Genomic DNA, 20,497 nt, shown 5'->3' on the forward strand with positions numbered 1-20,497 from the left:
GCTTTTCCCCCAGGAAGACACTTGTTCACAAACTCGTTTATTTAATTTATTCTGAAGGTTTTTTTTAGTAGTTAGCACATATATTCTACCTTCATCTGCCATGTCACACCCACGTTAGTTTAGAATGTGAGATAAAAAGCATTCGTTGTCAGGGTGCTTACCATGGGCGGATTATAATGAGGGCAATCCGGGCGACCGCCCGGGGCCCCGAGCCGGCAGGGGGCCCGCGGCTCCAGGCGGGGTGTTTAATGCCGGATTGCCCTCATTATATGTGCGGGCCGCCGTGGCACATAGCAGTAGCAGTGGCAGGAGGGGGGGGGGGCCCGGACCACTCCCCCAGCAGCGGCCGCCGCTACTTCTTCATCGGCCGGGCCAGCACTGCAGCAGTTAACTTCCCTGTGCTGGCCCGGCTCCGTCACTGCTAGGAGACACGGCCCTGTGCGCGGCTGTGTCTCCTAGCTGTGACGTCACGAAGTGCGCCCCGGCCTGCAGTGCTGCACCGGAAAAGAGGCAGAGCAGGCAGGAGGAATGGAGCCGGGGGATGGTGAGTGTGTGTGTGGGCAGATGTGTGTGTGGGCAGGTGTGTGTGTGTGTATATATGTGTGTGTGTGTGTGTGGGCAGGTGTGTGTGTGTGTGTGTGTGTGGGCAAGTGTATGTGGGTGTGGGCAGGTGTGTGTGTATGTGTGGGCAGGTGTGTGTGTGTTTGTGGGCAGGTGTGTGTGTGTTTGTGGGCAGGTGTGTGTATATGTGTGTGTGTGTGGGCAGGTGTGTGTATATGTGTGTGTGTGTGGGCAGGTGTGTGTGTATATGTGTGTGTGTGTATATGTGTGTGTGTGTGGGTCAGGCAGGTGTGTGTGGGTCAGGCAGGTGTGTGTGGGTCAGGCAGGTGTGTGTGTGTGTGTGTTTGTGGGCAGGTGTCTGTGTGTGTGGGCAGGTGTGTGTGGGCAGGTGTGTGGGTGTGTGTATATGTGTGTGTGTGGGCAGGTGTGTGGGCAGGTGTGTGAGCAGGTGTGTGGGCAGGTGTGTGTGTGTGTGGGCAGGTGTGTGTGTGTGTGGGCAGGTGTGTGTGTGGGCAGATATGTGTGTGTGTGTGTGTCTGTGTGGGCAGGTGTGTGTGTATGTGTGTGTGTGGGCAGGTGTGTGTGTGTGGGCAGGTGTGTGTGTGTGGGCAGGTGTGTGTGTGTGTGTGTCTGTGTGGGCAGGTGTGTGTATGTGTGTGTGTGTGTGTGTGTGTGTGTGTGTGTGTGTGTGTGGGCAGGTTAGAAAGTCTTGCCCTGTTGAACACTACACCTGACTTGAGGCCACCACCTCTTGGTTGTCCAATGTTCTTGCTTCTCTAGGGCACTTCTCAGATATTCATTATACCAGCTCCCCAGAATACCAAAGCTAGGGTGGGTGACCGCGAGCCCTGGTGGTGGTCATAACTGCGGCCACCCAGGGGCAATACTCCATAACAACAATCCCCTGAGGTGGTGTAGGATGTAAGGACCTATTCACACTACATTCAGCGCTGCATTCAGGTCTTTACACAAGGCTTACAACTGAATCCCTGAAATTCAGGATTGTGCTGTCTGAAATGAGACATCTGAAAGCAGAGCAAATGGAGCCTAAAGATTCAGACTTTAGCCTCGGTTTGCCTTTGTTCAAATCAATGGCTATGTCAAGGCCCATCTGAATGCCATTTTTCAGAGATTTAGATAGAAGCCTGGAAAGAGGAGATGAATGCATTGCAAAATTCAGTGTGAATAGGCCCTTATATCTGGAGTCTTGATATTGATGCCACATGCATTTTACTTGTTTTTAACTTAAAAAAAAAATACACACACACAAATTATACACACACACACACTATACATACACACACACTATACACACACACACACACACTATACACACACACACACTATACATACACACACATACACACACACAGATGTGTGTGTGGGCAGGTGTGTGTGTGTGGGCAGGTGCGTGTGTGATGTCTGTCTGTCTGTTTGTGTGTGTGTGTGTGGGCAGATGTCATTGTGTGATGTCTGTTTGTATGTATTTTTGTGTTTCAAATGTGTTTATGCGTGTCTGTATATGTTTGTGTGTGTATATGACTGCATGCGGCCTCCTGCTGAGTATAGTTGGTGCCGTGCGGCCTCCTGATGTCTCTGGGGGGGCGCCGTGCGGCCTCCCGCTGTGTATAGATGGCTACGTGCGGCCCCCCGCTGTGTATAGATGGCTAGGTGCGGCCCCCCGCTGTGTATAGACGGCTACGTGCGGCCCCCCGCTGTGTATTGATGGCTACGTGCGCCCCCCGCTGTGTATAGATGGCTACGTGCGGCCCCCCGCTGAGTATAGATGTCGCCGTGTGGCCTCCTGCTGTGTATAGATGGCTACGTGCGGTCTCCCGCTGAGTATAGATAGCGCTGTGCGGCCTTCTGCTGTCTCTGGGGGGAGCGCCTTGCGGCATCTATACTCAGCAGGAGGCCGCACGTAGCCATCCATACACGTATACTCAGCAGGAGGCCGCACGTAGCCATCTATACGGTGCCATCTATACACAGCGGGAGGCCGCACGGCGCCATCTATACACAGCGGGAGGCCGCATGGCGCCATCTATACACTGCGGGAGTCTCAGTGCTTTGCAACAGCAGTCAATAAATTCTGCTTGACTAATTCTGAGCACCATAAAGTCTGGTTCGCTTCTAACCTGCTGTCTTCATTTTCAGCTTGCTGAATTCTAACTCATTTACTGTCATTCGAGACGATGCCTTTGCTGGTCTCTTTCACCTTGAATACCTGTAAGTGCTCCACTTAATGTCATATTTTTGATTCTGTTCTTCTTCATCTTTTGGCATGTGCAATTGTATTCATATGAATTTATGACCTACTTAAACCTTGGTGGACCTTAAATTTTATTCAATCAAATTTTTTTCCAGTTTAAAACTATGGGACATATATGTGCCTTGGTCCTCAAAGGGTTTTTAAAGGGGCTGCAAACATAAATATGAAAAAAATAATTCAATTAGTGCTTTTTGTGTTCATTTAATTTTTATTTGAAGTCCATTTTTTTATATACCTTGAAATTAAGCCCTACCCCATGGAATGAAGTCCTACCTACATGACATCTGAGAGCTACATGGATCCCGCTTGTGAGGTGCCTGTCCGTCACTACTATTCAGTTTTAGGGTCCGCTCACTAAGCCATATATTCTCTCATGCAAGAGAATAGGGCCAATTATGCTAATGACACTCGGCTCAAACTCTGTCAGAGCTTCAACTGAGTGTGATCCGATTCTCTCGCAGCACAGATATGGAGAAGATGGAGAACTTAATTTCTCCATCTTCTCCATAGTCTCTGTGAGTGTTCATCGGACTGCACTTGGATGACATCCGAGTGCAGTCCAATGTTTTACGTGCACCCGTAGACTTGTATGGGTGCACATGGTCCGAATATCGAATGAGATTATTTTCTCATGCCAATAATCGCAGATCTGCACTGTCCCATAGTATAACATAGGGCCGAGTCCTATCCGATAAAACATCACATAGCATTTGGCTGTGTTATACAACAGTGTGAGCGAGCCCTTAGAGTCAAGGAATATTTACATGCAGATGATGATATTACTCTCCAAGTGTATATTTTTTAGGCGAGTTCATAGTAAATGCTTTGCCTTTTTGACATGTGATCAACTAAAGAACAAGAAAGATTTAGGACCTCCCCTATAGAGAAACGTAAAATAGTTTGGAGGACTTGCATGTCCTTTTTTATTTATTATGAGAAAATCATAAAAGATCCCGTTTTTTAACCATGCTGTGACTTTCTGCTGAGGGAGAGGGAGAGAGCTGCCCTATTCAGAGTCTGTAATAAGACCTGCTGACAAAAGTGTTGAAGATACAGTCTAATGTGAATTAACAATGAAAAAAAGTTAATTTCACAAATGGCTTGTATTTTTTTTAATACAAACTTTTTTGTCTTTACAGCTCCTTTAAAGGGAATCTGTCATCAGGTTTTTGCCACCTAATCTGAGAGCAGCATAATGTAGGGTTAGAGGCACTGATTCCAGTAATGTGTCACTTACTGGGCTGCTTAGTGTTGTTTTGATAAAATCATTGATTTGTCAGAAGGTAATTGACTAGTAAGTTCTGTAGGACCCCACCCCCATCACTGATCAATAGATTTCTGTGTACACTGAGCATGGGCAGAAAGCTGCCAATCAGTGGTGTGGGCGGGGCTATACAGAGCGCAGCATTCAGAGAGCTGCTAGAACTGCAGCAGATAAAACGGTGATTTTCTCAAAATGACAACAAGCAGCTGAAAAAGTGACACATCGCTGGAATCAGGGTATCTGCCCCAATATTGTGCTGCTCTCAGATGAGGCAGCACAATTAATATTGTGCCAAATTAATTTCCCGTGAACTATCACACGATCTATCACAGGGGATAATGTGACATGTCACGTGATAAATCAGGTGTGGGGGGGGGGGCCGCGCCTTCTAAACTGCCCGGGGCCCTTGCTACTCTTAATCCACCCCTGGTGCTTACAGTAGAGAGAGAAGGTTTTTAGGAAAGGTTTTAATTATTATGTTTTTTTGTGGACACTGCCTAAACTCAAACTTATGGCTCAGGCCCACTACTATATCACCATTCTGCACAACCTTTGTATTAAAATCCACTTATTTTACTTCCTACCACCATCACATTCTGCAGCGCTTCATCTTCACTGTCCCCATCGGGGCTCACAATCTACATTCCCTATCAGTATGTCTTTGGAGTGTGGGACGGAACCGGAGAACCTGGAGGAAACCCATGCAAACACGGGGAGTACATACAAACTCCTTGCAGATGTTGTCCTTGGTGGAATTTGAACCCAGGAACCCAGTTCTGCAAAGCTACCGTGCTAACCACTGTGCTGCCTATGGCACCCTACCGTCTGCTTTCAAATACATGTTAAGATTTTCTTTTATGTAGCATTAGCACAGCTTCTAAAGCAAAATATCTCCATGCTGTGTTCATGAACCTAAGGCCTTTAAGCGGATAATAAATTGATAGTGTAACTAAACTTTTAACTAATTTTGATATGTTATAGCACTGTTAGACTTAACACAAACCCCCACAGACTAAAAGCACTTAGAAGGATTCAGCAATGAATTTGTATGTACAGAGGAAACAACTTTTTACTAAAGGGGTTGTTCAGGCTTGGGGCTCAAAGTCTGCAGTCACTGTAGGCAACTACAGACTTGTGAATCCTCATAGTGTGCACACTGCGTACTGTCAGTATCCTCCGGTGTTGGCACTACAAATGAGCCCCGGGAACACGAGAGCGGATACCGCTTGAATGGTGCCGCATGGGAGGTGAGTATAAGAGTTTTTATTTTAACAGGAGCAAACATTCAGCTTTAGAAGGACTTCTAGTAGTAGACAACCCCTTTAAGCTTCAACTTTAGCTACAGTTTGCTTCCAGAGTAAGTAAACTTTAATTTTTCACAAAGAGAAAGAAAACATAACGTGTCATTAAACCTTAAATACATTTTGGATTTATTTTAGACTAGTAAAATGTTTTGATCATTGGGAGCAGGGGCAAAAGAAATTCTTTGCACAAAACTATTAATAATTCGGTCAACAATTTTTCATTAAAAAAAAATTGTTTATCACAAAAAAAAATAGATTTATAAATTACAGAATTTAAATTACTCACTATTTTAATTTAATTTAAAAAACTCACTTTAATTTCTCTGGATCAAGGAAAGAATTAGAAGTTTGTTAAAAAGCAAGTGTTCGTAAATTTCTAGAAGGCAGTTATCTAAATAGAACTTACCTGTTTTCTCTAAATCCTCCAGTCTTACCAGTTGTGACCACAGTATAAATCTGTAACCACTCCCATGAGTCTTGGCAAAATTGCAGAATTCACAACTTTTACTGCAACTTCAATGTTTCCCCCATAAGAAATAAATTCACAAGCGACATAGCATGCACCGTACGAAATCCAATTGTTCCAAAATTTCCAAAATCAGATGTTTTATGTTTGAGTTATGTGATTTAGGTCATGCATGTTTTAAATTTAAAGAACTTTTTAACAAAAGTATCTTTTACACTGAAAAACATTCTGCTTCCGTTCTATCTATGGACTATGATCTTGGTATACCTACGGCTTCATAATCTGCTAACTCCAGTCTTGCTTTGTTCTGCATGGTCCTCTTGCATAGATAGATAGCTATAAAAATATATAAAGAAATAAAAGGACGTTGATACATTAAATGTATAAGAAGATTGCTAATGAATCCAATACAGGTAATGATTTGACTGATATGGGTCAGAGCTGTGATGTGGAACTTTCTGGTTTGTACACAGTCACGATTCCCCTGTATGTGCAGCGTAAGTGTGAGATCTGCATACTCGCAGTCATATGCTTACTAGATTGTCATCTGCTTTCCTCAACAGAACATTGAGAGAAGCGGCTAAGTCTCTAGTTAGCAGGTGACCAAAAATAAGTCGCGGTTTGCAGTGCTGACAGTCACAGATCACCGATCTAGCGGCCAGCCTGGGTCCTGCGAATCTAATCATCTTTAATTTGGACACTAATGGTATGATTTTTATTAGGGCTACCGTATGTCCCCTACAAGGTGCTGTGCTTGGTTTAGACAGTAACTTTGTGCTGACAAACTCCTTTTAAAGAGCTTTATAAACTACAGGATGTTTGAGGAATGCTAATTGGTTAAGAATGTAATTTATAAAGCAACAATAATTGCAATTTTTTTTAAGCTTATTAAAATGAATATATACGCCCATGGTCAGTAAAGGAATACATTGGCCTGGAAGTCAGACACAATCCGGTCCTATAGAGTAATAGAAAATAGAGTGTTTTACTGAAAATATAACAATGACATTACTTTGAATCTACTTACATTAGTATAAGGATTTGTGAAAAATTACAATGGTTTTAACCCAATTTCTGGCTTTAAAGATGTTTTGAAACACAAGAAAACATTCTCTAAATAGTGAAAATGCCATAAAATATAATAATTATAAATTATAATTCCCAATGGCTCTAGCACTCCAGTAATGACATGCCTGTCTACCTACGTGACCATGCAGCCAATCATTGGATTCAGCTGTGTACAGCTCAAGACTGCTGACTCCAGTGGTTGGCTGCAGCGGTCATGTGGGAGGAGGGACACAATCACTGCAACACAATAAGCAAAGACTGTCGGGAAACAAGGGGGTTGTGGCGCTGCAGTGGCTGGACATTTATCAGGAAAGCATAGGAGCGTTCATATATTTTTTCCTGTCTTTATTTTATTGCATTTTCCCACAACGGTCAATTTTTTCCTGAAATTAGAAATCCCCATCAATTATTTAACATCGCTTGCACTTATGACTCCAAATACAATCAATTTGCAAAATGAGTGAGTTATCAAAGCCTATGCTTTATTGTTATATTTACCATAGTCTGTATTTTCTGGTTCCCAGCAATTTGAAGGCCAGAAATATGGAGCCTAGAAATGATAGATAATTGAAATAATGGCCTTACGAGATATGAAAATATTCTAAACCTGCATCTATATAGAATATATAAAACAATTTATACGCTGCATGTACAAATGACATATCTGAGCTTTGTCCAAGGTAAAGAGAGTGAAAAAGAAAACAAGAGAGAAAGAAAGCATAAAAGAAATAGAGAGAAAGGGAAAAGAAACATACTGTATATGAACATACATAAATACATCATTAGGTTGCTATACGATGTCATTGTATTTGGCAGCTACAGCTGCCTGTGGTTTGCGGAATCTATGCATCATTGCACCTTTCTTATATTTTATGTATCATTTTAAGTTGCTGTCAGTGGACGGGGTCTTGTTGATTTTCATTGAGGTTAAAAGTTCAGTTACTTTGTGTTGGTGAATATATTATGGGAATAAAAGCTGAGACAGAAGAGCATCGACATATATTATGTAAAACGGAGTAGAATCGTTAGAATCTCATTTACTTAATATATTTGTTTGAGCTTGTGGCTAAATACAGCACAATTTAAGTTCATTAGTTATCTTTAAGGCTGTGTGCCCACTATGCGTTTTTTAAGAGTTTCCGCAGAGGCAATTCCGCTGCAGAAACGCTTAAAAAACGCTTGGTAGAAGGTCTGCCATGTTCCCCAATGATAATCCGCATGTGCTGTGCACATGCTGTGGAAATTTCCGCTGCGGATTATCATTGCGGAAAAAACCGCTTAACCACTAATTATTTTGCGTAATCGCGGTGTTTTCGCCGCCATTGACTTGCATCGAATCGCTTAATATCCGCATGACTACATGTGCACATGCGGATATTAAATGATTCCATGTGCGGATGGTACCGGGTCTGGAGAAGAGGAGACGCTCATGCAGACCCGGGTACCATAGTACCTGTAAAAAAAAAAAAGAATGAAAAAAAAAATATATACATTATACTCACCTTCTGATGGCCCCCGGTCTCCTCTATGGTGCGTCCTGGCTTCCCGGCAGCTCACGATGGTCTAAAAGGACCAGCCATGATGTCATTTAGTCATGTGACAGGTCACGCGACCGCCGACGTCAGCGGTCGCGTGACCTGTCACATGACTAAATGACGTCATGGCAGGTCCTTCTACACAACCGCAAGACACCGGGAAGACCGGACACATCGGATAAGGAGACTGGGGGCCATCGGAAGGCGAGTATAATGTTTTTTTTGTTTTTTTTAACATTTTTATTCCTTTTTTTAACTAACTTGGTCACACTATATAAAATCCATGCCGGTTGCATGGATTTATATAGTGTGACCAAGTTGTCAAGCACTTTCCAGGTGAAGCTAAAATCGCTTGGAAAGCGCTTGACAACCCGCATGCGAAACCACATGTGCAAAACGCTTCACTTACGCTTGTCCCTGGCAGGAAAAACGCATGTAAAATCCGCATGTACAATCCGCATGCGTTTTTTCTGTCAGGGAGATGCAGAGACGCTCAGGAAAAATCCAGAGCATTTCTGCATCGTGGGCACATAGCCTCATATTCTGTTTCATTGATTTTTTCTTTGCAACATAACGTGTTTTAACTGTAAGTTTAAGCAAACAAATAATTGATAAGATGTTGTAGAATCATACAAGACTATATCATAAGGCCGTAGCACAAAAGCTGGAAAAACATAATTCAACAGTTTGGAGAAGTACAAAAAATGTAACGTAATATACAGGGTGGGCCATTTATATGGATACACCTAAATTAAATGGGAATGGTTGGTGATATCAACTTCCTGTTTGTGGCACATTAGTATATGGGAGGTGGAAAACTTTTCCAGATGGGTGGTGACCATGGAGGCCATTTTGAAGTCGGCCATTTTGGATCCAACTTTATTTTTTCAATGGGAAGAGGGTCATGTGACATCAAACTTATTGAGAATGTCATAAGAAAAACAATGATGTGCTTGGTTTTAACGTAACTTTATTCTTTCATGAGTTTTTTACAAGTTTATGACCACTTATAAAATGTGTTCAAAGTGCTGCCCATTGTGTTGGATTGTCAATGCAACCTTCTTCTCCCACTCTTGACACACTGATAGCAACACCGCAGAAGAAATGGTAGCACAGGCTTCCAGTATCCGTTGTTTCAGATGCTGCACATCTCGTATCTTCACAGCATAGACAATTGCCTTCAGATGACCCCAAAGATAAAAGTCTAAGGGGGTCAGATCGAGAGACCTTGGTGGCCATTCAACTGGCCCACAACAACCAATCCACTTTCCAGGAAACTGTTCATGTAGGAATGCTCGGACCTGACACCCATAATGTGGTGGTGCACCATCTTGTTGGAAAAACTCAGGGAACGTGCCATCTTCAGTGCATAAAGAAGGCAACACATCATCATGTAGCAATTTCAGATATCCAGTGGCATTGAGGTTTCCACTGATGAAGAATGGCCCCACTATCTTTGTACCCCATATACCACCTCATACCATTAAGATACGAGATGTGCAGCATCTGAAACAACAGATACTGGAAGCCTGTGCTAGCATTTCTTCTGTGGTGTTGCTATCAGTGTGTCTTATAAACGCCCTCCATTACTAATCTGGGCTTCACGTCAGCTGCCAATACAAGGCTGACATGAACCCCAACCCCATTACCCCACTCGCCACCGCTACAGGGCAGTGGGAAGAGCGGAGGGTAAGCGCCAGATTTGGAAGGGGCTAGTATCCATGGCTATTAATATCAGCCCGCAGCTGTCTAGTTTAGCCTTTGCTGGTTAGATTTTATAGGGGGACCCAACATCAATTTTTCTGGGGTACCCCTGTAATCTAGCCAGTAAAGGCTAAACAAACATCTGTGGGCTGATATTAATAGCCAGGGAACATTGTTGGCTAATGGCCCCTTCCCCAGCTACTAATATCAGCCCCCAGTGGTCGGCTTTCCCTCTACTGGTCATAAAAATGACGCGGGAGCCCACGCCATTTTTTTTTTTTTTAAATTTTAGGCTCTGTGCCTACAATCTGGATGTAGCAGAACTTTGGACGCATATTTTTTGCTGCATCCAAAATGTTGCATTCTATTGAACACAGGTAAATCCACATGTGTTCACGGAACCATGCGGATTTACAGCATTCAATACATTCTAGTGGTCAAATTTCTGTTGCGGAGACTAGCGACTCCGCAAGAGAATTTGACATGCCGCGGTCCTGAAAGACGCATCAAATGTCAGTGTCCACAGGTGATCCGCAGCCTCTGATGCACGCATAGTGGACATGGGATTTCTAGAGATTCCATCCACTATGCTGTAACATCTGGATGCTGCGGGTCTGATGCTGTATAAAAAAGCAGCATCAAACCTGCAGCGGCTCTTGACCGTGGCCACGTACCCAAACTCACCCACAGCATGTCAATTTCTGTAGCGGACACGCTAGTCTCCGCTGCAGATTTTGACCGATTGAAGTGTCATTATATGCGGTGGATTCACATGTACCGACAAAAGTGCGGCATTAGAACACCGCGTTTTGGACGCAACAAAAATATGCTGCGTCCAAAGCGTTGGGGTTGGGGTTAACGTCAGCCTTGTATTGGCGGCTGACATGAAGCTCAGGTTAGTAATGGATGGCGTCTAGAAGACGCCCCCATTACTAACTGCGCAGTAAAATGGTCTCTGCCTTTTCAATAAAAACACGGGCAGATTAAAGTATTTTAATGAAATAAAAAACACACGGTTTTAAAGAAAAAAATTATTGTACGCCTTGTCCCCGAATCCCTCGATCTTCTGAAAAAAACGTAAAAAAACAAACATCCATATCCTTCACCTGTCCGCCGTCAACGACGTAGTCCACGATTACTGCCAACGAGTGTCCCACGACGATCTGTGTCAATTCTACAGCAGTGACATCAGCAATCACTGATGTCACTGCTGTAGAAGAAAGCAGTGTATACTGACAGGGGTGTAAAATCACCCCTGTCAGTATACATGCTGCTGCAGGAGGTCACTGGGTTCATCAGCTGAAGATCAGCTGATCAGCCCCGGTGAGATCTCACAGCCATCACCCTGGGAACTTTCTTCTGAAGGTTACCATGATGAGGTCACGTGACCGATCAGCTGATCGTTGAGGTCACCGCAGGTCCTGGCAGCTCAGTACACTGCGGGGAGCGAGCCTGCTCTCCGCAGTATACCGCCAGCCGCCGGGAGGAGAGGATCGCCACCGGAGGACACCGGGGGCCGTCGGACAGGTGAGTATAAAAGTTGTTTTTTTATTATTTGTACTTTATTCTTTCTTTTTTTTTTTTACACAGCGTGGTAGCTGGCTTGGCTGGAAAGACTACTGCTCCTCCCAGCCACGCTGCTCCTGTTGTTATCAGGGGTCGGATTAGAGGAGTTCTAGTCCTCCTCTCCAACCCGGGTACCACCCGCACTGCGTTTCCGCCGCAAATTCATGGCCATTGACTTTAATTGAAAATGCAGCAAATCCACATATACCTGTGGGTTTGCTGCGGTTCAATGCAAGTCAAGGGGCGCAAATTCGCAGCGGAAACGCCTGCAAAACGGTCATGCTGCATTTTTTAACGCAATGCGAATCTGCAGTGGAAATTTCCGCATCATGTGCACAGCACATCTGGATTAGCATTGCTATGCATGGCAGACCTATTAACAAGCATTTCTGCGGCGGGAAAACCACAGCAAAAACACATCAAAAACGCTTTGTGTGCACATAGCCTTAAGTAATGTCCCACCAAATAACTTTATTTAGCTCCAAAAAGCATTCATTGATGTACAAAAACGCTTTAAAAAACACATGCAAAAAAAGCATCAAAAACACGTCAAAAATGCATCAAAAACACACGGAAAATCCACATGCGTTTTTCCTGCCAAGGAGATGCAGAAACGCACAGGAAATTTCTGCTTCAAATATGGATTGTGAGCAGGGCCTTCAGCTCTACCACGGCCTCTCTGCTGCCCCTGATGTCTTTATCCTCTTCATTATTTACATTTTGCGCCTGAGCAATCATAGCAGCGGGTGGCACTTGCGCAGATTAATCTAGCAGCAAGCTTCAGTAAAATCGTGACAATAGCGGCGCATGCTCAGATTGACCTATGGTGGTCTTCAGTAAAATGGCACTGGCGGCAGTTCATGCGCAGATTAAGATCTCGGCTCATCATTCAGCCGAGTTCTTAATCTGCATGTGCGTCAGCATCATTTTCCTGAAGACTACCAGGAGATCAATCTACGCAAACACCCGCAGCTAGGATGGCGCAGGCGCGAAATTTAAATAAGGAAGAGGACAAAGACATCAGGGGCAGCGGAGGGGCAGTGGCAAAGCCGAAGAACCCACCCATAGGCCCAACCAAATGCACAGAGACCAAAACTTCTAATGATTATTTTAAGACAACCAGGCTGTGGATTTCATCACTGAATGTATGTATTAAATGGGTATAACAGCGCCTTTATGGGTATACCTTTCGTTTAATATGTATAACCCCGATGACAGGTTTTCTTTAAACACGTACATTAAAAAATTATACCGGGGTTATAAGTGTTCTGCATCCGTGTGTCACACTGATGGTAAAAACAGACACACGGATGACACACTGATGGTAAAAACAGACACACGGATGACACACTGATGGTAAAAATGGTGTGTCATCCGTGTGTCTGTTTTTACCATCAGTGTGTCATCCGTGTGTGTTTTTACCATCAGTGTGTCATCCGTGTGTGTTTTTACCATCAGTGTGTCATCCGTGTGTCTGTTTTTACCATCAGTGTGTCATCCGTGTGTCTGTTTTTACCATCAGTGTGTCATCCGTGTGTCTGTTTTTACCATCAGTGTGTCATCCCTGTCTCAGTGTTTACCATCAGTGTGTCATCCCTGTCTCAGTGTTTACCATCAGTGTGTCATCCCTGTCTCAGTGTTCACCATCAGTGTGTCATCCCTGTCTCAGTGTTTACCATCAGTGTGTCATCCCTGTCTCAGTGTTTACCATCAGTGTGTCATCCCTGTCTCAGTGTTTACCATCAGTGTGTCATCCCTGTCTCAGTGTTCACCATCAGTGTGTCATCCCTGTCTCAGTGTTTACCATCAGTGTGTCATCCCTGTCTCAGTGTTTACCATCAGTGTGTCATCAGTGTCTCAGTGTTTACCATCAGTGTGTCATCAGTGTCTCAGTGTTTACCATCAGTGTGTCATCCGTGTGTCTGTTTTTACCATCAGTGTGTCATCCGTGTGTGTTTTTACCATCAGTGTGTCATCCGTGTGTGTTTTTACCATCAGTGTGTCATCCGTGTGTCTGTTTACCATCAGTGTGTCATCCGTGTGTCTGTTTTTACCATCAGTGTGTCATCCGTGTGTCTGTTTTTACCATCAGTGTGTCATCCGTGTGTCTGTTTTTACCATCAGTGTGTCATCCCTGTCTCAGTGTTTACCATCAGTGTGTCATCCCTGTCTCAGTGTTTACCATCAGTGTGTCATCCCTGTCTCAGTGTTCACCATCAGTGTGTCATCCCTGTCTCAGTGTTTACCATCAGTGTGTCATCCCTGTCTCAGTGTTTACCATCAGTGTGTCATCAGTGTCTCAGTGTTTACCATCAGTGTGTCATCAGTGTCTCAGTGTTTACCATCAGTGTGTCATCCCTGTCTCAGTGTTTACCATCAGTGTGTCATCCCTGTCTCAGTGTTTACCATCAGTGTGTCATCAGTGTCTCAGTGTTTACCATCAGTGTGTCATCAGTGTCTCAGTGTTCACCATCAGTGTGTCATCCCTGTCTCAGTGTTTACCATCAGTGTGTCATCCCTGTCTCAGTGTTCACCATCAGTGTGTCATCCCTGTCTCAGTGTTTACCATCAGTGTGTCATCCCTGTCTCAGTGTTTACCATCAGTGTGTCATCAGTGTCTCAGTGTTTACCATCAGTGTGTCATCAGTGTCTCAGTGTTTACCATCAGTGTGTCATCAGTGTCTCAGTGTTTACCATCAGTGTGTCATCAGTGTCTCAGTGTTTACCATCAGTGTGTCATCCCTGTCTCAGTGTTTACCATCAGTGTGTCATCCCTGTCTCAGTGTTTACCATCAGTGTGTCATCAGTGTCTCAGTGTTTACCATCAGTGTGTCATCAGTGTCTCAGTGTTTACCATCAGTGTGTCATCCGTGTGTCTGTTTTTACCATCAGTGTGTCATCCGTGTGTGTTTTTACCATCAGTGTGTCATCCGTGTGTGTTTTTACCATCAGTGTGTCATCCGTGTGTCTGTTTTTACCATCAGTGTGTCATCCGTGTGTCTGTTTTTACCATCAGTGTGTCATCCGTGTGTCTGTTTTTACCATCAGTGTGTCATCCCTGTCTCAGTGTTTACCATCAGTGTGTCATCCCTGTCTCAGTGTTCACCATCAGTGTGTCATCCCTGTCTCAGTGTTTACCATCAGTGTGTCATCCCTGTCTCAGTGTTTACCATCAGTGTGTCATCAATGTCTCAGTGTTTACCATCAGTGTGTCATCAGTGTCTCAGTGTTTACCATCAGTGTGTCATCCCTGTCTCAGTGTTTACCATCAGTGTGTCATCCCTGTCTCAGTGTTTACCATCAGTGTGTCATCAGTGTCTCAGTGTTTACCATCAGTGTGTCATCAGTGTCTCAGTGTTCACCATCAGTGTGTCATCCCTGTCTCAGTGTTTACCATCAGTGTGTCATCCCTGTCTCAGTGTTCACCATCAGTGTGTCATCCCTGTCTCAGTGTTTACCATCAGTGTGTCATCCCTGTCTCAGTGTTTACCATCAGTGTGTCATCAGTGTCTCAGTGTTTACCATCAGTGTGTCATCAGTGTCTCAGTGTTTACCATCAGTGTGTCATCAGTGTCTCAGTGTTTACAATCAGTGTGTCATCAGTGTCTCAGTGTTTACCATCAGTGTGTCATCAGTGTCTCAGTGTTTACCATCAGTGTGTCATCCCTGTCTCAGTGTTTACCATCAGTGTGTCATCCCTGTCTCAGTGTTTACCATCAGTGTGTCATCAGTGTCTCAGTGTTTACCATCAGTGTGTCATCAGTGTCTCAGTGTTCACCATCAGTGTGTCATCCCTGTCTCAGTGTTTACCATCAGTGTGTCATCCCTGTCTCAGTGTTCACCATCAGTGTGTCATCCCTGTCTCAGTGTTTACCATCAGTGTGTCATCCCTGTCTCAGTGTTTACCATCAGTGTGTCATCAGTGTCTCAGTGTTTACCATCAGTGTGTCATCAGTGTCTCAGTGTTTACCATCAGTGTGTCATCAGTGTCTCAGTGTTTACCATCAGTGTGTCATCAGTGTCTCAGTGTTTACCATCAGTGTGTCATCCCTGTCTCAGTGTTTACCATCAGTGTGTCATCAGTGTCTCAGTGTTTACCATCAGTGTGTCATCCCTGTCTCAGTGTTTACCATCAGTGTGTCATCCCTGTCTCAGTGTTTACCATCAGTGTGTCATCAGTGTCTCAGTGTTTACCATCAGTGTGTCATCCCTGTCTCAGTGTTTACCATCAGTGTGTCATCCCTGTCTCAGTGTTTACCATCAGTGTGTCATCCCTGTCTCAGTGTTTACCATCAGTGTGTCATCCCTGTCTCAGTGTTTACCATCAGTGTGTCATCAGTGTCTCAGTGTTTACCATCAGTGTGTCATCAGTGTCTCAGTGTTTACCATCAGTGTGTCATCAGTGTCTCAGTGTTTACCATCAGTGTGTCATCAGTGTCTCAGTGTTTACCATCAGTGTGTCATCAGTGTCTCAGTGTTTACCATCAGTGTGTCATCCCTGTCTCAGTGTTTACCATCAGTGTGTCATCCCTGTCTCAGTGTTTACCATCAGTGTGTCCTCAGTGTCTCAGTGTTTACCATCAGTGTTTTTCACAGATGGCTAAAGAAAGAAGTAAATTAAAAATCTTCTCCTATTACTATGTCATCCGTGTGCTGCATGGGTTTTTCACGGACCCATACTCTTATTTGCCTTTGTCATTCGCGCTGCTGGAAAAAAGGGACATGTGAACAGGAATTACAATGGGTATGTGTGATATCTGTGAAAAAACAGATACAACAAGTACGTGCAAAACAGACGTCTGAAGGAGGCTTAAAACATGTGACATATATAATGTGTTATTGTAACCTATAAATTATACTACCAAGAAGTAAATACAGTGTACACTATGTAACTTCTGCATTGTCATGTTTAGTGAAAGGCATTTATATTTTTCCAGTAACCTTAAAATGTGTATAAATAAATAAAAACACACACAAAAAAATGTAGTCCTAGGGGGTAGAGAATTCCTGGGATGGCATGGTGTGACAGACGCTACAGTTATTGAGAATGAAGCCGCCCTTGTCTGACCCCTGCTTACTTGCAGGCTAATTAGATAAGGCTTCACAGTGCAATGCTTGAATATTAATGCTCCTTTATGAAATGTGCAGACAACTCTAAGTCCATGGTAATAATTCATGCATGCATTTGTTTTAAAAGTCTAAAAAGCAAATTGTTAAGTTCTGTGGTTTAATCTATATGTCTAAATATATACCATTATGAAATATAATGCTAATCTTTACTTTTAAAGGGGATCTATCACCAGGTTTTTCTTTTTCTCTGTTGCAGATCTAGCATTTCTCTGAATGCTGAGCTCTGTGTAACCCCGCCCACACCACTGATTGGCTGATCTCTGTGTACACTGTGCATAGGAGGAAAGCTGCCAATCACTGGTGAGGGCAGGGTTATACATAGCTCATAAATATGGAAAACTGCCTGGCAGCAGGTTTACTGGGCCTCTAGTCATAATCTCCTGTTGAGAAAACAGAGATTTTATGAAAACTACCCAGTAAGTGACACATCACTGGAATCAGGGTCTTTGTACATTATGCTGCTATCAGACTGCTCTCAGATTAGGTGGCAAAAACCTGATGACAAATTCTCTTTAAAAATGTTTCTCCTATTGAAGGACAGGAGTTCAAGAACAATTAACTTGTGATCCTACTAGGAGACTATGGAAAGATACATTTGAACCCTGGGTCTCTCTTCCAGGCATATATAAAGGAAGTCATCCCTGATTTCAATATTTATATATTGCTACACCTTGTGTGAATAATGTCAAAATGCAGTTGACACCTTATACTGCCAAGTATCATGAACTGTAGAAAAATTGCATAACAAACTTGAATTTTCTTCAATATGTGTTTATCAAAATTCAATTTTCATTTTCAGCATTTTTCCAGTACTTTTCACGATCCATTAGCTCCAATGAGCAGAAGCAAAATGCAGAGATGTTGTTTAGACGATCAGAAGGTCTGCACCTGTGGCAACGCTTCGAGGGCCCACAAAAACATTGTGATTGTCTACACCGGATTTGCTGAATTGAGCCCACTGTTGTGAATACAGTGATTGAATATTGTTCATTATTGCTATATTTCCATGAAGATAACTGGAAAAATGCTGAAAATAAAAACTGAATTTTGATAAATGAATATTGAAGAAAATTCAGGTGTGTTATGCCGTTTTTCTACATTTCTCTCTTCAAGGCTACATGAAGTTGCATTAAACAAAGCTCCAATGATCAATTAATTATACATTCAGGAGGAAAAAAGGGGGATGGGGAAGGGGTGTAGAGAGTCATGGTCTGTAAAAAGTGGGCTTCAAGAGCAGCAATCATATTCTTCCCTACAGATCATGAATTAAAGTTAACAAGTAGTTTTAATATATTTATAACTTATACAGTTAAGAGAAACACGAGGTCCCCAACTTTGAATCCTGTGGTTTTACATACCAAGACATAATAAAAGAAAATCTTAAAATTAGGTAAATACAAACCTCAGATAAACAACACAGGAAAAAATTACACTGTGCCATTATTTAATAAAAACGAAACCAATATGCATCAGTGTGAAAAATTAAGTATACCCTTACTGCTTCCATAGGAATTAAAAAGGTAAGTACAGGTGCATCTCACTAAATTAGAATATTATCAAAAAGTTAATTTATTTCAGTTCTTCAATACAAAAAATGAAACTCATAAATTATGTAGAGTCATTACAAACTGAGTGATCTATTTCAAGTGTTTATTTCCGTTCATGATTATGGCTTACAGCCAATGAAAACACAAAAGTCATTATCTCAGTAAATTAGAATACTTTATAACAGCTTGAAAAATGTTTTTAAAATCCGAAATGTTGGCCTACTGAAATGTATGTTCAGTAAATGCACTCAATACTTGGTCGGGGCTCCTTTTGCATCAATTACTGCATCAGTGCTGCGTGGCATGGAGGCGATCAGCCTGTGGCTGCTGAGGGCTTATGGAAGCCCAGGTTGCTTTGATAGCAGCCTTCAGCTCGTCAGCATTGTTGGGTCTGGGGTCTCTCATCTTCCTCTTGACAATACCCCATAGATTCTCTATAATAGATTCTCTATGGGGTTAAGGTCAGGCGAGTTTGCTGGCCAATCAAGCACAGTGATACTGTTGTTTGTAAACCAGGTATTGGTACTTTTGGCAGTGTGGACAGGGGCCAAGTCCTGCTGGAGAATGATATTTCCATCTCCAAAAAGCTTGTCGGCAGAGGGAAGCATGAAGTGCTCTAAAATGTCCTGGTAGATTGCTGCGCTGACTTTGGTCTTGATAAAACACAGTGGACCTACACCAGCAGATGACATGGCTCCCCAAACCATCACTGATTGTGGAAACTTCACACTAGACCTCAAGCAGCTTGGATTGTGGCCTCTCCACTCTCCCTCCAGACTCTGGAACCTTGATTTCCAAATGAAATGCAAAATTTACTTAGAATTTATTTAGTGTGTCAATGACTGCCTTCTGGACATCTGTCAAGTCAGCAGTCTTCCCTATGATTGTGGAGCCTACTGAAACAGATTAAGGGACCTTTTTAAAAGCTTAGGAAGCCTTTGCGGGTGTTTTTTGCTAATTATTCAAATTTACTGAGATAATGACTTTTATGTTTTCATTGGCTGTAATCCATAAAAATCAACATTAACAGAAATAAACACTTGAAATAGATCACTCTGTTTGTAATGACTCTATATAATATAGGAGTTTCACTTTTTGTATTGAAGAACTGAAATGAATTAACTTTTTGATAATATTCTAATTTAGATGCACCTGTAGATACTAGGTACTGCTAATCAAATGCCCTTAATTGATTGTTCATCAGCAAGTGTGACCACCTTTATAGGAGCAGACGTTTTGGCAATTTGCTGGTCTGGAGCATTCAGGCATATGGTAACACAATTCTATAATGGAAAGATATCAGCAATGATCTTAGATAAGCAATTGTTGCAGCTCATCAATCCGGGAAGTGTCATAAGACCATTTCCAAACAACTTGAAGTCCATCATTTTACAGTAAGAAAGATTTTTCACAAGTGAAAAACATGCAAGACAGTTGATGATCTTCCTAGTAGTGGACGTCCCAAACAATTCACCCCAAGGTTGCACCTTGCAATGCTCAGAGAAATAAAAAAAAAAACAAGGGCTACAAGATCAGACTCTAAAGGCCTCAGTTTGTTACATTTTCATGTTTATGTCAGTACAATTAGAAAAAGACTCAACAAGAATGGCTAGTTTGTAAAGCTTGCCAGGAGAAAGCCTCTTCATTCTAAAAAGAACATAGCAGCACAGGTAAAGTTTGCCAAGATTCCTCTGAGCAAACCACTAGATTTCTGCAAGACATCAGGAACAATGTCCTTTGGATAGATGAGACCAAAGTGGGGATGCTTGGTCGCATTATCCTTAGCCATGTTTGGCGAAATCAAAACAAATCATATTAGGACAAATGTTACGATACTGGTGTAGCGCTGATGGAAACCAGTGGCAAAAGGAGCACGAGCAGGAACAGCAAGCGGTAGTAGAATTTCTTGTAGTTAGCAAAAGGAGTTGTAGGAAACAATCCATAGATAGGTGAGAACAATCTAGGTAAGAATGTTCAGGAACTTGGAGACTGGAAACTAGGCTAACATCTAGACACAATACTCAAGCAATGAGTGAGAGATCTATGCGGCTTTAAGTAGGCCCAAATAGGAAACAAGATG

At 42.9% G+C, this 20,497-nt stretch overlaps 1 protein-coding gene across 2 annotated transcripts in view; it reads right to left on the reverse strand.

The window, feature by feature from the left end:
- RGS6 (regulator of G protein signaling 6) overlaps window positions 1-20,497 on the reverse strand; it is a 515,154-nt gene that overhangs the window by 82,408 nt on the left and 412,249 nt on the right. For both annotated transcript variants that reach the window (XM_073638881.1, XM_073638882.1), the window contains exons 6-7: window positions 7,434-7,485; window positions 6,139-6,203 (exon numbers count right to left, since the gene is read on the reverse strand). In XM_073638881.1, coding sequence (XP_073494982.1) covers window positions 6,139-6,203; window positions 7,434-7,485 — 117 coding nt within the window. The remainder of the gene's footprint in view (window positions 1-6,138; window positions 6,204-7,433; window positions 7,486-20,497) is intronic.

The sequence above is a fragment of the Phyllobates terribilis genome, unplaced genomic scaffold (genome assembly GCF_046119375.1).
Source record: "Phyllobates terribilis strain yellow unplaced genomic scaffold, ASM4611937v1 Scaffold_7__3_contigs__length_470593459, whole genome shotgun sequence".
In the NCBI taxonomy this organism is placed as follows: domain Eukaryota; kingdom Metazoa; phylum Chordata; class Amphibia; order Anura; family Dendrobatidae; genus Phyllobates; species Phyllobates terribilis.